The sequence below is a fragment of the Gymnogyps californianus genome, chromosome 5, assembly GCF_018139145.2.
Source record: "Gymnogyps californianus isolate 813 chromosome 5, ASM1813914v2, whole genome shotgun sequence".
NCBI classification, from domain to species: domain Eukaryota; kingdom Metazoa; phylum Chordata; class Aves; order Accipitriformes; family Cathartidae; genus Gymnogyps; species Gymnogyps californianus.
The window spans coordinates 64785307-64798242 of NC_059475.1; the positions used below are offsets into that span (position 1 = coordinate 64785307).

The 12936-nt window shown below is 37.2% G+C and overlaps 1 protein-coding gene across 1 annotated transcript in view; it reads right to left on the reverse strand.

The window, feature by feature from the left end:
- Positions 1-1229: 1229 nt before the first annotated feature.
- Positions 1230-12936, reverse strand: part of SLC38A6 (solute carrier family 38 member 6) — a 42131-nt gene continuing 30424 nt past the window's right edge. Inside the window, exons 9-16 of the mRNA XM_050897175.1 lie at positions 12567-12632; positions 12324-12377; positions 10692-10771; positions 9902-10002; positions 5955-6079; positions 4941-5085; positions 4694-4788; positions 1230-3570 (exon numbers count right to left, since the gene is read on the reverse strand). Of these exons, the coding sequence (XP_050753132.1) occupies positions 3490-3570; positions 4694-4788; positions 4941-5085; positions 5955-6079; positions 9902-10002; positions 10692-10771; positions 12324-12377; positions 12567-12632 (747 nt within the window). The 3' untranslated portion in view covers positions 1230-3489. The remainder of the gene's footprint in view (positions 3571-4693; positions 4789-4940; positions 5086-5954; positions 6080-9901; positions 10003-10691; positions 10772-12323; positions 12378-12566; positions 12633-12936) is intronic.

The following is a 12936-nucleotide window of genomic DNA, read 5'->3' on the forward strand; positions in this document are numbered from 1 at the left end:
TCTTTCTTTCTGCCCCTCTCCCTTTCTCCACATTTTAAGTTATGTATCATAGACACTTAAAAGTAGCAGTATTTCTAACTCTTTTTCAGATGAAAGATAACACACATTCTGTAACCCCCTGTGCTGCTATCCCTTCTGCACCGCAGCCAAAACGTAATAAGAGAGCTCCAGCAGAGGTGTGAATTGCTTCCATTCATCCTCACCGAGTATTAACTTCATACACTGGTATTCATCATTCCAAAGTCTACCTATTAGGACAGTTAGTTAATAGCCAGGCTAGTTAGGATAATACTCGGGGATTAAAAACAATAACATAGTGATTTCTGCAGCATTACAGGAATGAACTGTAAAGTTAACACTGCATTTCAGGTATTTTCTCAGTCACATTTTTGAAGATGATGCACACAAACCCAACTGCCTGTGTACGAACAGAGCATTACAGTGCAGGGCAAGACTCAGCTTTTTCAGGGGCAGAAGGAAAGAGCAAAAGCTTAGCAAAACTTTGCCAACGTTCTGCACCTTCACAGATAATCTAAGTCTTCAATGTTAAGTCTTGCTGGTTAGAGTTTAAAATAAAGTGACTGCAGTGATTACGAGTATTACTCAACAGTATGCTACAAGAGCGTATGATAAATGAGAAACAATTTCCATAAAATTTCTAATAAATATTCCTCCTAAATTCTAGTGTCTGAAAAAACCCTACAGTTCATTCACATGAATGTAAGGTCTCCCGTTTTCCTAAAAAGTTTTGGTTCAGTCAGATAGAAAATAATTTCCTGATGGACAGCGGTCATTGCTTTCTCAAGGTACACTTTTATAAGGTAAATGTTTAGCTTTTTACACTACTGCCAGAGACACCCTGAGTGGCTGAATCCCTATAGTGTAACGAAGGCTGTGAAACACAGCTATTAGAGGGCAGCCACAGGGAGGAAGGCAGCTGCATCTGGTTATCAAGAGTTAAACAAGTGGGGAGAACTGCAAGAATAAAGGCAAGATGGGGAGCCTCAACCATTAATACTCACACAATGCTGCGAAAGTCTGATCGATCCCTTGATCAAAGGAGGCCAGAGACTTCTCAAGTTAGAGGCATCCCCTGTGTGCGCACACACACACTTGAACCTGCTGAAGCAAAACTGCTGGGCAAAGTGTGAGGTTCTATGAGAAAAATGTGCTATCTAATGGCTGCTGCTGCTCAAAAAGGCGGTCCCACTCCTACCACCCCCCTCACTTTTCTTGTCCCCTAAGTGAGCTCAATCAGTTCATTTTTTTGGCAGATAACATGTCACATCTCATGGTCACATTGGTTTTCTGCTAGTTAAACATGCTGACCAGCAGCCACTGCCAGTGCCACAGAAGTGGTTGTGAACTTCTGGCCAAGAGTGGACATGCTGTTTCTGGTACTGACAAGCTATTAGATGGCTCACCTTGTGTCGTGAAACCTCTACTAGAAACTTTATTATAAGAATAACTGCAGTCTTTTCCAGGAACCCTTTCCTTTGGGATCCTACCAAAACTTCTGAGTTAGTTCCCAGGCCTCACAACACATGTCTATTTCTCTTAAACTCGTAAGTAGGAGAATATTCCCCAGGCAAAAAGGATTCCTGAAGCAGTACCAAGCTGCACCACCTGGCTGCCTTCAGGACATCTATCAAAAATGAAAAGTATCTTATAGATCCTGAGAGAGCTGAGTGATCTGTTGGCATGAGAAATCCTAGTTTGTCAGCTCAGGAATAGAGACGGTGATTCCAACTCTGCTATTTGCTGTTCCTCCCTATTAAACAGGTGAGGATCAAGCACATTCAATCAGGATTATGTTAAAGTTGGCACACCAATCAGTGTTTTCCAAATCCAATGTGACATAATTAAAAAGGTTAATAGCACAGACTCACTGCTAAGAAGTTAGAAATGCCAGGCTCTGGGGCATCTCCCCGATCTCAACTGATAAAACAAGTCAGCGTATTAACAGAATTGTCTCAGCAGGACTTTCTAGCAATAGTCAACTAATTTGCTAACTGTGCACCTTATGGACAGAAAAGTTTATTTAAATGTCACTTACTAGCTGCTTTCATATTACATAAATGTTTTACTTCGCTATGATTCACTTGTGTCTTATACCACTTCTCAGATGTAAAAGTGCTAAGCTAAATTAAAAGAAATATTGCATCTGGAAATGAAGAACAACTTTCCCACTCTCTTGCCATTTGAGGCTGAGGTCTAATTTCTTAACTTTACACAAGCCATTTCTGTGGAGGCTTAGCTTCCTTACGGCATCAAGTCTCTGAAGAGATTAGGCTATTTTAAAGACATCAGATCCCATCTGATAGAAACAAATTTTAAAAACCTTACCATGGCATCAGCCACTGCTTTCATTCTACTAATATGAGGAACTTTTGTGGTGGGCACTCAATACCATATTTAAGAGAGCCCAGTTGGTGTTGAAAATTGCATTCACATTTCATTTAGGGGAAAAAAAAAAAAAAAGAATTATAAAAGGGTACATGGAAGTTTATAGAGATCCGAGGTAAAATTAGGGTTCCATGAACGTAAAATTTCCTTTGTCTTTAACAGAGGCAGAATTTCACCTTTCAAGCCCAAACCTTCTCCGACACATAACAGTACATAAAATACAGAAACACTGTATTTCAAATATGAAACACTTGTAAAAATGGGAATAAGAGAGAAACAGAAAAAAGTCTTTCACTGGGAGGAATACCGAGGTACATTGAATAATATGCAAAAGCAGATATTAATTGAAAAATGCCTATTATTAACTGCAAAATGGAAATACTTCCTAATGCTACTAAAAGCCACTATGCTAGATGGGCAAAGCCTTCTAATTTAAAAATTACTTAAGTATGATTCAAGTACACTGAGGTATAAAAACTGTATTTAAAAAAACAATTAACAAATATTATCACGATGTGCCCATTAAACTGGGCTAAGGCAGTTGGTTTCTGGATCCATGTTAGGATAAATTAGGGTAAACATTTGGAATCAGGAAGTTCTTAATATGAACTGGCTGAAATTTTGGAAATTATTCAAGCAACAGAAGTCTTTCATGGTTTAGGATAATGTGTGCATTATCCTAAATGCACACATCACAATATGCACATCATGATTGATGTAGTATCTATCCATCTCATTGTCTTTGAAAGAGAAGTTATTTCAAGGTTCTGCTTTTGTTCACCATGTGCATTAAACCATTTTTGCATTGCAGAAATTCTCAAGAGACCTTTTTACCTGTCATGATTACATCATTAAAAAATAATATTTTAGAATGGCAAAGACTAATTGTCCAATAACTGAGGAGAGTCACGCAGGATTAAAGAAGGAACATCACTAATGCAGTGAAAAAGAGCATTATTTCTTCCACAGACAGCTTTGGTCAGTGGTTTCTTTGGGATGTCCAGCATTCATTTCAGTACTTCTGACACATCTCTGGTTCTTGCTGTCCTTCTGAAGCTCAGTTCAGACAGTGACAATAGGCTGTTATTGATCAATCCAGTTGAAAATTATTAGGACTAAACTGAGAAGGCCAACACAAATGCCAAAAATAACCAATGCACATGCCTGTGAAGAAAGAAAAGCAAAAATTAATGTTTTACTGAAGGAAGCATTTTATATTTCTAAGGCTTATAACTAATGATGAAAACAACTGTAAGAATAGTGTCTTTTAAAACAATCTTTAATGTTTCAAATTACTCAGTCTTGAAACACAAGGTATCTGCTTAGAGGGAAACTAAACTAAGCCTGCTCTGGGATAGTTTCATTGGGAACTCTCAGAGCAGTCTGATTTGCTTGCTTACACTATCCGTCTGCAAAAAAACCCCAACAAACCCAAAATCAACACGTTTGCCCTTTACAACTCTGAACAAATTAAGAAACTGAATTTGTATTTTACTCAAAATATAATTAAAGTTACAATGGATTCTTTACATTTTTGAATAGCCAGATGATAATAAAACTACAGTTCAAGAGACAGTAGCTTGCTGGTTTATAACAAGGCCCCATATCTGTTGGAACTAGTCAAGACTTGACACGGTCAGAGAGCACCATTATTAGATTTTCTTTCAGATTCCCTATTTTGTCAATATAAGAGCAGCTCAATGAATCATAAGGATGGCAGAAGGACTATGTATAAACAGTTTGTCAGCATTTTAGCCAGTCATAAAGTTGCTCTGCTGAGCAGTGGTTAAAATTAAGAGAAACAGTTACAGTGCAAAAAGCAGGCTGCTGCACAAATTCCAACTAGAACTTAACCTACTACACGAAAAGAGAAACCATAAAGAGGAGCAAAAAAAAGGAAGGAAAAAAAAAAGATGCTTTTGAGAAACACTGTTTCACTTAAATGCAGTTTGGCTTTATCCCAGCTGCCCAGACAACATCAGAGTAATGTGTAAAAACTGAGGAGAAATTGGATTAAAAGTCAACATCTGAAAACTATAGGGAAAAGCATGTATTCAGATCAACGGTCCAGCACATGGACATACCGCTAGTCAAAAATCTCTTGTGAAGAAGGAGTTTCAGAAAGACTAGAGCTATCATGAAGGATAAAAGAAAATGCTCACAGATTTTGTCAACTGCAATGAAAACAAGAACTTTGCCCCTTGGATTATGTGCTTTACAGTGTATTAAGATGCATCTAAAATTAGTCTGTTTAAATGTAATTAGCACACATGAAAAAAAAGCATACCCCAAGTTTCTGTGGTGATAAGAAGTCCTCTCTGCTAAGTTTAAGATAAAATAGTCCAGGATATACAAAAAGCAAACATGTTGATGTCGTTGAACCTTTAAAAATAGAAAGTAAGATTTTACTTAGAGCAAGATTGAAGTATATTAGCTTATCATAATATTGAATTTTTTGAAGAAAAGTTAAAAAAAACCCACAAAACCCCAACAACCACAAAAACCACAAAACCCCAACAACCACAACAACTTACCAACTACTCCAAATACATTTTTAATGTCTGGCACGTACATTGCAAACAAAACAACAATTGTATTCAGTGTTAAAGTGACAAGGATATGGCAAATCCACGACACAGGAAGATGAGAGAAAAATACCATCAATACAGCTTTCCTTGCCTACATAATATGAAGAGAAACATTGCATGGGTAAATACTTACATATACATATATTTTAATCTTATCTCAATTTCATAAACTTAAGAATTACATCATTCCAGATATGAAAGAACATTTTAAAAATCAAAATGCAAAAACTGTAGTAATAGTTAAATGTTTTGTCTTTCTGTAGCATAGAGTTTACTTCAGTATTAAAGCAGTATTTATCATGTGGCCATTAGGCTTAAGGAATTACTCCTTTTTTGCAGGAACAAAAGAAGGTCTGGGGGATAATGCTTTGTCTCTTTGAGCATGCTTGGTAGCAAATGTCAGCATGTTGCCAACTGATACGTAATCTGTACACTACTTCTATATACATAGTTTTGCATGCACAATTTTTTCTGGTCCTAACTGAATGAATTTTCAGTTCTACCATGGTATTGATAAACTAAAGTAGGGGGTTTTTGTGAAACAGGTCAATATGTGTTTTTAATTTACAATTAAATTGAGTTTTCAAGTATAAGTGTGTTTGTGTGGGGGTGCGTGCATGTAGAAAGGAAAAACCAAGTCAGCAAAACTCACTTTAAGGTGGGGGGGGGGGGGGGGGGGAATCAAACTAAATAAACTTTAGAAGTTCTGAATTCTCTAAATTAAAAACAATGCTGTGCACTAGTTTTAATCTGAAATCTGTCTCAAGAGCACAAATTAGCTTAGTGGTTAGTTGTTATTTTGGAGCTCTCATGGAACATATGCAAATATGCAGTCTTTGATCAATCACTTGACAAGTGAATAAGATACCCAAGACTAGATGTGAGTCAAATACTGCAGTCTGCAAAGCATTAGCATTACCATTGCTTATTGCCAGCTTCAAAACATTTAGGAGTACTCACTGGGAAATGGATTAGAGGGACTGTCAAAAGCACAGCAAACAGTATGGCTACTTTAACAGTCATGATGACAGTATCATGTGGCAGGTACCTGCTGTAACCTTGCAGCAATTCAGAGTCCACTTTGTCTGAAAACAAGAAAAATCAATTGCTCTGTTAATCATTTGAGAAGGAAGATAATTAGCAATGCATATTAAGCTTATATTCAAATTCATCAATTTGCTTGTGACTAATGCGGAGTGGAGGGGGGTTGCAAATATGCATCACTTTGGCATTACTGATACACTAGGATACATAACCTCGAGAAAACTGAAAAAACTTCAGGAGGCAAAGTCTCTGTAGAGCCTCTGCTGAAGCCAAAGCTACCTAAAGAGAAGATACAAATATGAAGGAGAAAGCATTAAAAAGAAACATGATATGACATGAAGCCAAGTATACAGTAAAACTTGTTCTATGTGTCTGAAACAGTCAGCACTAGATTCTTTTGGTTGAACTAGAAGCCAGAAACAAATTAATTTTGCTAAATTGGCTGAATTGCATTTCCTTTTTTTCCCCAGAAACATTAAGTGATATGCAAGGTAAAATTCCATGATTTGAAAGAAAAGCTGCAATTCTAATTTAAAGGAAGAAAGAAATGTTCAAAACTATGCCAGCATATGTGCTTTTACTGGCTATAGCTAACAGTATATAGCTGGATGACACAGAGAAGGATAACTAGCATCAGTTATACTTCTAAAAGATATTTCTTATTAAAAAAAAAAAAAAAAAAGGAACAAAACTATTGACAATTGAGACTGATTTTTCCCTATGCCAAATGAGTAGACAAGTGCAACACAAGGAGACCTGAAGGCTGTCAGTTTGGATTCTTACAGCACCCAGAGAGTAACAGAGGACTGCACTGACAACGCACCCAACCAGGCCAAACCCTTTCAAATGACCGCTGTTTTCTTCAGCAGTAAGAATCTCCTGTGCTATCCACCACATGCATATTTAGCTTTGCAAAACCGACTCTATTGTGGAAATACTATAGTACCATATACCATGTATACACCATCATAAGTGTTACTTTTGTACTATTCAAGGCAGAAGCGGGGCAAAAAGTGATGAATCAGTGATGAATCCTTCACCTTTGACTTTTGCCCTTTTAAAGTGAAAATTTTCACTAAGCTAACAGCAGAAGTCAGAGCCCTGAAAGTGGTCTGCTACTCCTGACTTTTTTTTTTCCCCGATATACCTTAACTCTATGCTTTTTTGGACTTCAGAATGGATCAAAATTTCCACCAAAGTCCAGTCACCATATGCAGTTTCAAATTCACAGAAAACAGAACAAACCATCTGAACCACAGAAAGATGAAGCATGTCTCATTTCAAAGAGGGAACTCTTTTTTTGTTTTCAATTTAAAATGAAATGTTTTACATTTTCTCCGACTGGTGTTTTAGGAACAGGGAACAGATTCTCTCTGTTTAAAGAAATAACTTAATGAAACAAGACAACCAAAAAGTGAAAAAAGGAGAAGAAGCTTGCAAGGGGGAGAAAAAAAAAAAATCTCTTACAGACATCCACTGTTGGTTCCAGCATTTTAGGCTCTTGAGTCTAAGAGTTACTAAAAGAAATCAGGCTTGCAGAAAACCAGAAATGTTCCCAGTGAAACACACTAAAAGACTACAGTCAAGACAGGGTCTTGTCCCAAAGAGATCATGACAGTGAAGGTAACAGGAACTGGGATGGTTTCTAGGACTACTACTGTTTTTCTCCCTCCCCCTCTTTTTCTTTTTTTTTACTTCTTGTTGAGATCTCATCTGGAGACAGATGGTTATACTGCACTGCCTGCTGAATCTCTCAGACTCTCAGAGTGGCACTCAAAATTATATTTTCCTACAAACCACACGGAGACAGTCAGGAAACAGTAATAGTGGCCTATACGCTATTAGGGGTTTCAAGACTCCCCATATAATTTTTAAAAAGACTCTGAGTGTCAAGGGAACGTTTTCAGACAGTTATGGTCAGACATATACTTATACTTGGGGAAAAAAGGTGCAAAATTCCCTAGAAATTGGGAATTATTAGCTGCTGAAAGCCAATATTCTTGGTGCTTTGTCAGACACTATCTCAACCCCACGATCAAGAAATATAGAACACTCTGAAAGGAGAGGAAATCCTCATCAGAACACTTTTGTCTTAATGCCTTCCTGTCCCTTATAAGAACTTTTTATTCATTCATTCAATCAATCAACACAGGTAAGCATGTGATCATCTCATAAAAAGGGTGAGTTTTCAGAAGACATTAGAAGAATCCTCATAGATGACTGTGATGCATTTATGTGACGGCATTTGTATGAAACTGCTCCAGAAGACAGATCACCAAGTAGAGGCGATTCAATTTGACAATGCGTGCTATGCGAGCAAGACACACCACAACACAAATTTACAGCAGGATACACAGAGCCAAATGAAATTTCTTAGAAAAGGCATCACACTGTGACGTTATATGACAGGATACTAAAATTGCTGTATGAAATAGACACTGACCTACTTCTGCCAAGGTTATGATGGACCTTTAAAAAACGGCCTCTATGTAGATAAGGGTTCTGAAATCTTTCTGTGTACTTGGGAAATGCAAGAATACCAGACACACGAAGTCATCTATGTTTAAACCCAACTAAAAAACTGTACCCAGAAGTATTCAAAAGTCCAAATGCAGAGTTATTAAATTGGTACTGAAGCACATTGTCACGTAAACTCTACAGCAAATGAAAATGAATTCTGTAGAATTTGGTAGGGCAAGTGTCATAACCCACCCACTTTTCTGTTTGGTAAATAAAAAGGTATATTTACTTCATCAAGCACTATGTTGACAACATCTCTAAGAAATGTGCATTTCTTGGTTCAGTTCATGTTTCAAACAGATACCATCTCTGGCTCAGGAAGTGCATGCAACACAAATTACCGAAGACTGGAAGCATGTGCTAGGAAGCCCAACTCAAAGCTTATCGTTTTCAATTTTTAAATCCTTCCCTCATCTTTTGTCGTTGCCCTCCACTGAAGTCAAGACACAAAACTAGATGGACGCTTCCTCTGATTCAGATCTTCTAATTTTCTTATGTTCCTTGACAATTTTTTTCCGGAGTCCTCTAGTTTGTCTTTACATTACACATAAACAAAGGTGTCATGAAGAAGTCACTTTGTGCAATCCTTTAAAATAAAGCTTTCCTAAATTGGATGATTCATGGGAAATTTTTTTCCACTTCCAGCAGATTTCTAGTGAAATAGCTAGTGTTAGTTCCAATTAATTTTTAAAAATACAAAAACAAAACAAAGAAGCCATACGTGCTTTGTACCCGGGCTGTATTGGACAGGGAAAACACGCTGCAAACCTTCATGCCTACCTAACATTAGGGCTTGCTTGCTGTGGTCAAATTCCCCTCATAAAAGGCAACAGCCTCAGTGCTACTCAGAGACTACAAATGCACTGGGATATCACAGGGTTAATAAGTGATAAATGTTGCTAGAAAATACAGCCTTAGAACAGACCTTTCAAACTTGTTGGACAAGCAGACTATTATCAGATCTCAGAATTTCTCACAGACCATGATAAATCTGTTCCCACCTTTTAAGTGAAAATACTATACAGTCCAACATATAGTGGCAATCAGTAGTCTAATTACATAGCATTAGAGAGCATCACCAGACCATCAGCCACAGTTTAGGGATGAATATCTTGTCTGTATAGCATTTAGGGCATAAGCCCTGCAAAGTTTAGCTCCATTACACGTTGAGAAGTCAATGAGATTGTAATACTTTGCAGTGTTAGGCATATTCTTAAGTCTTCACAGGAACAAGATTTCTGAGGATTCAAGTGTATCAATGCACAAACAAGCCTGAAGTACTCCAGACAGAATGCATCTATCATTAGCCTTCATTCTAAAGAATACTTGAAGAATATACTTACCATAAAATGTCAGGTACCCAAACAGAGCAGACATAAAGTAAATTAGGAAACTCAGACCAATTCCTGTGACAGTCACATTCTGCATTCTACTTTTGGATGGACTAAAACGCAAAAAACCCAGAAAATTATTGTTCCTTAATCTGTATTGTGGACTATTAAACACAATGCAATCTACATTAAAAAAAAAAAAAATAGCAGCTTGCCTTTCATAAGAAAGCATCCTTTTAATTTATGGCCACAGAGTATTTGCTGAGGTCTGTGCTGTCAGTAACATTTAGGGTTTTTAAAAGTATTTTTAATCTGGTAATTAAAGGGCACTTTTCATGCAGACAACTAACATTGTCCCCATCTTGTAGGTAATTTAGACATACCAGAGTATTTTTTAAATCAAAATTTTGATTTATACAGGATGATATATATTCAGAGCCAGGAACAGAATCTGGGTCAAAAAAACCACTGAATCAGATGTGGCCAAATGCTGATTCAGTTACAGCAATAAAAATTAACTAATAAGTACCTTAGCAAATGACCTTTTTTCTCCAGATTGTCCAGGCCAGGACAATGTACTGACATTGATGATGGAACCATATTTGCTACTTTTCTCTCCTGTAAGAGAGGAAAAGCCTGTACAGACTAAAACTGTACATTTCCCAAAAACACAAAAGCTACTTAGTTTGCATTCTTTGATGGCACTGACTTGAAAATAAAAATTATCCAAGATTAATTTAGGGAATATATTACAGAAATACTGTCACTATATTTTAATATTGCATGTGTTTTCATACATTACCTTTGGAGCTCACAATAGATGGGTAAGACTGAGGTATGGCAGAGAAAAGAAAAGGCCATAGTTGGTATTGCATAAGCACTCTAAAATAGAAGAAAAACATCTTGTAGGTTGTTTGTTATTACAGATGGTTGGAAAAATATCTGGATGAATTCAGAATTCAGTTCAAGTGTTGGAAGTCAGTGGAAATCTTTCCACATTAATGCTTTGAGATAAATCTCCACAACACAGAATGGCGTCTCTGAATCATCTCACAAAAAAATGGACCTTTTCAACCAGTGTCTCTTCAACTGGTGGTCATAGCTTACTATTTCATGATCAGGAGAGGTCATGCTGTCTATAGGCCAACAACTGAAAGATTCTTTTTTAGCTATATTGAGGCCAAGTACTTACGTAAGAAGGGTAGGATTTGCCCCGGTCAGTGTATCATTCATGAAATTTTCTAAGAAGTTTTCTAAATTCTAATATCCATAGCTACCTGTCAAGTTACTGATGCCTTCATCCTGACTTCACTATTGTCTTACTACTTCTTCACAAAAATTTGGATACAGCATCCAGAAAACATAACATGCTTTGGCATCTGAAGTTTTAAGATAGTTATATAATTAAAGTTGCAACCACACATTTAGTGGTATATTATTCCAAAAACTTGTAATAGAAGAGATGAATCATCTAGTATAGCTTACTTCAATTGCCAAGTGGAATAAGCTGAACTATAATAAACTCTTTTGTGCTGACATAATCAGGCCCATGCTGGTAAAATGCCACTTTCTATTGATAAAATAAAAATGGAAAAAGAAGTAGCGATGAGCCCCAAGATTCTTCAAAGCACAAAAGGCCAGACAAAAGGCCAGAATCTCACAATAGATGTTTCTGGTCAAAGCAAAATTTCTTCTTTGATCTACAGATAACATTTGTCTCATGTTTGCATTGCCCAAGCTTCCCCCCCCCCCCCTTTTTCTTCAGAGGGTGGGGGTGGATTTTGTTTTTTCAGACAAATGCAACCATGCCCCTCCTAAATTCCACTATGCTACAGGCCTATCCCAGATTTATTCTTCCCTTTTTCCCTTCCTCTTCACCCCACAGAGACTGGAGTTATACATGATACTTCCTCTCCTGCAAGCCTTGATGGGTGGTGACATGATTTAAATGCCACATTAATTAACAAATACCAGAGCTGGCATCCAATGAAATGCACAAGATTGCATTAGGCCTGAAGAATTAGCTTCAGGTAAGAAAAAACTAAGGTTAGGTCCAGGCAGTTTCAGGAAACCTGTTCTACCTCGCCAGGAACTAAAAGCGTGCATACAGCCAAGTAGCATTGACTTCCAGCTGAGGGCATATTAAGTTGGCTTGATCCGACTGCATCATGAGGCTGACCACTGCTGCATCTGTTATACTTTATACTTTGGTCATATTTGCAAAATGTTTTCATAAATGCTAACTGGGACAGCCAGCCTTCATATAAAAAAGAAAGAGTGAGACTGGATAACACTTGGCAGCAGGTATAGGAAATATTTCAGCAGCCTATAACTAGTTTTACAGAAGAATAGCTTACCCTGGATAGAGTTTAAACCCCAATTCTTTAAAAACCACCTCCCTCCTTTAAGTTTGCGTATTGTTAATAGAGATTACCTCTTTTGAAAGATGAAAGAGCTTTGCTTTACAATCCCCAGTAGAATTTGAAACCTGTAAGACATACATGCAAAAAAATGGCATAATGAAAGAATAAGCTCAAACCACAGACATGCAACTTTTTAGTTTCTGTGATGATTAAGAAAGAATTTAAATTACAAGTAATTCTGAAAGCATTACTGTAAAAAAAACATTACAGTTACTAATAAAATTAGAAGAACTTCAAAACAGCATGCACTTTACCTGTAAAGTCTCTATGGCACTACTTAGAGGTAGAGGACAAGGGATCGACCATTTTTTTATCATAATCTGCAAAGACAGCATATTTAATGTATGAATGATACCCTAAAAATCAGTTTAAATTTAGATATACGTAGCTAAAATATCAGACTCTTGGTATACAAAGCAGGGAGCTACACCCATAGTAAATTAACAGGCTTGACTGGTAGATAGTTAGGCCACAAGAAGGAAACTTGACAGAAAAACTTGTCAGTGTCATTCCATACAGCTGCTTACGATGCACAGCTGGCAGCCTTATGGCGTGCCTATCTGGAGGTGGTGCACTGAAATGAGCTCTGACATTAACTGAAATACGACCAGTGCTCCGCAGTCA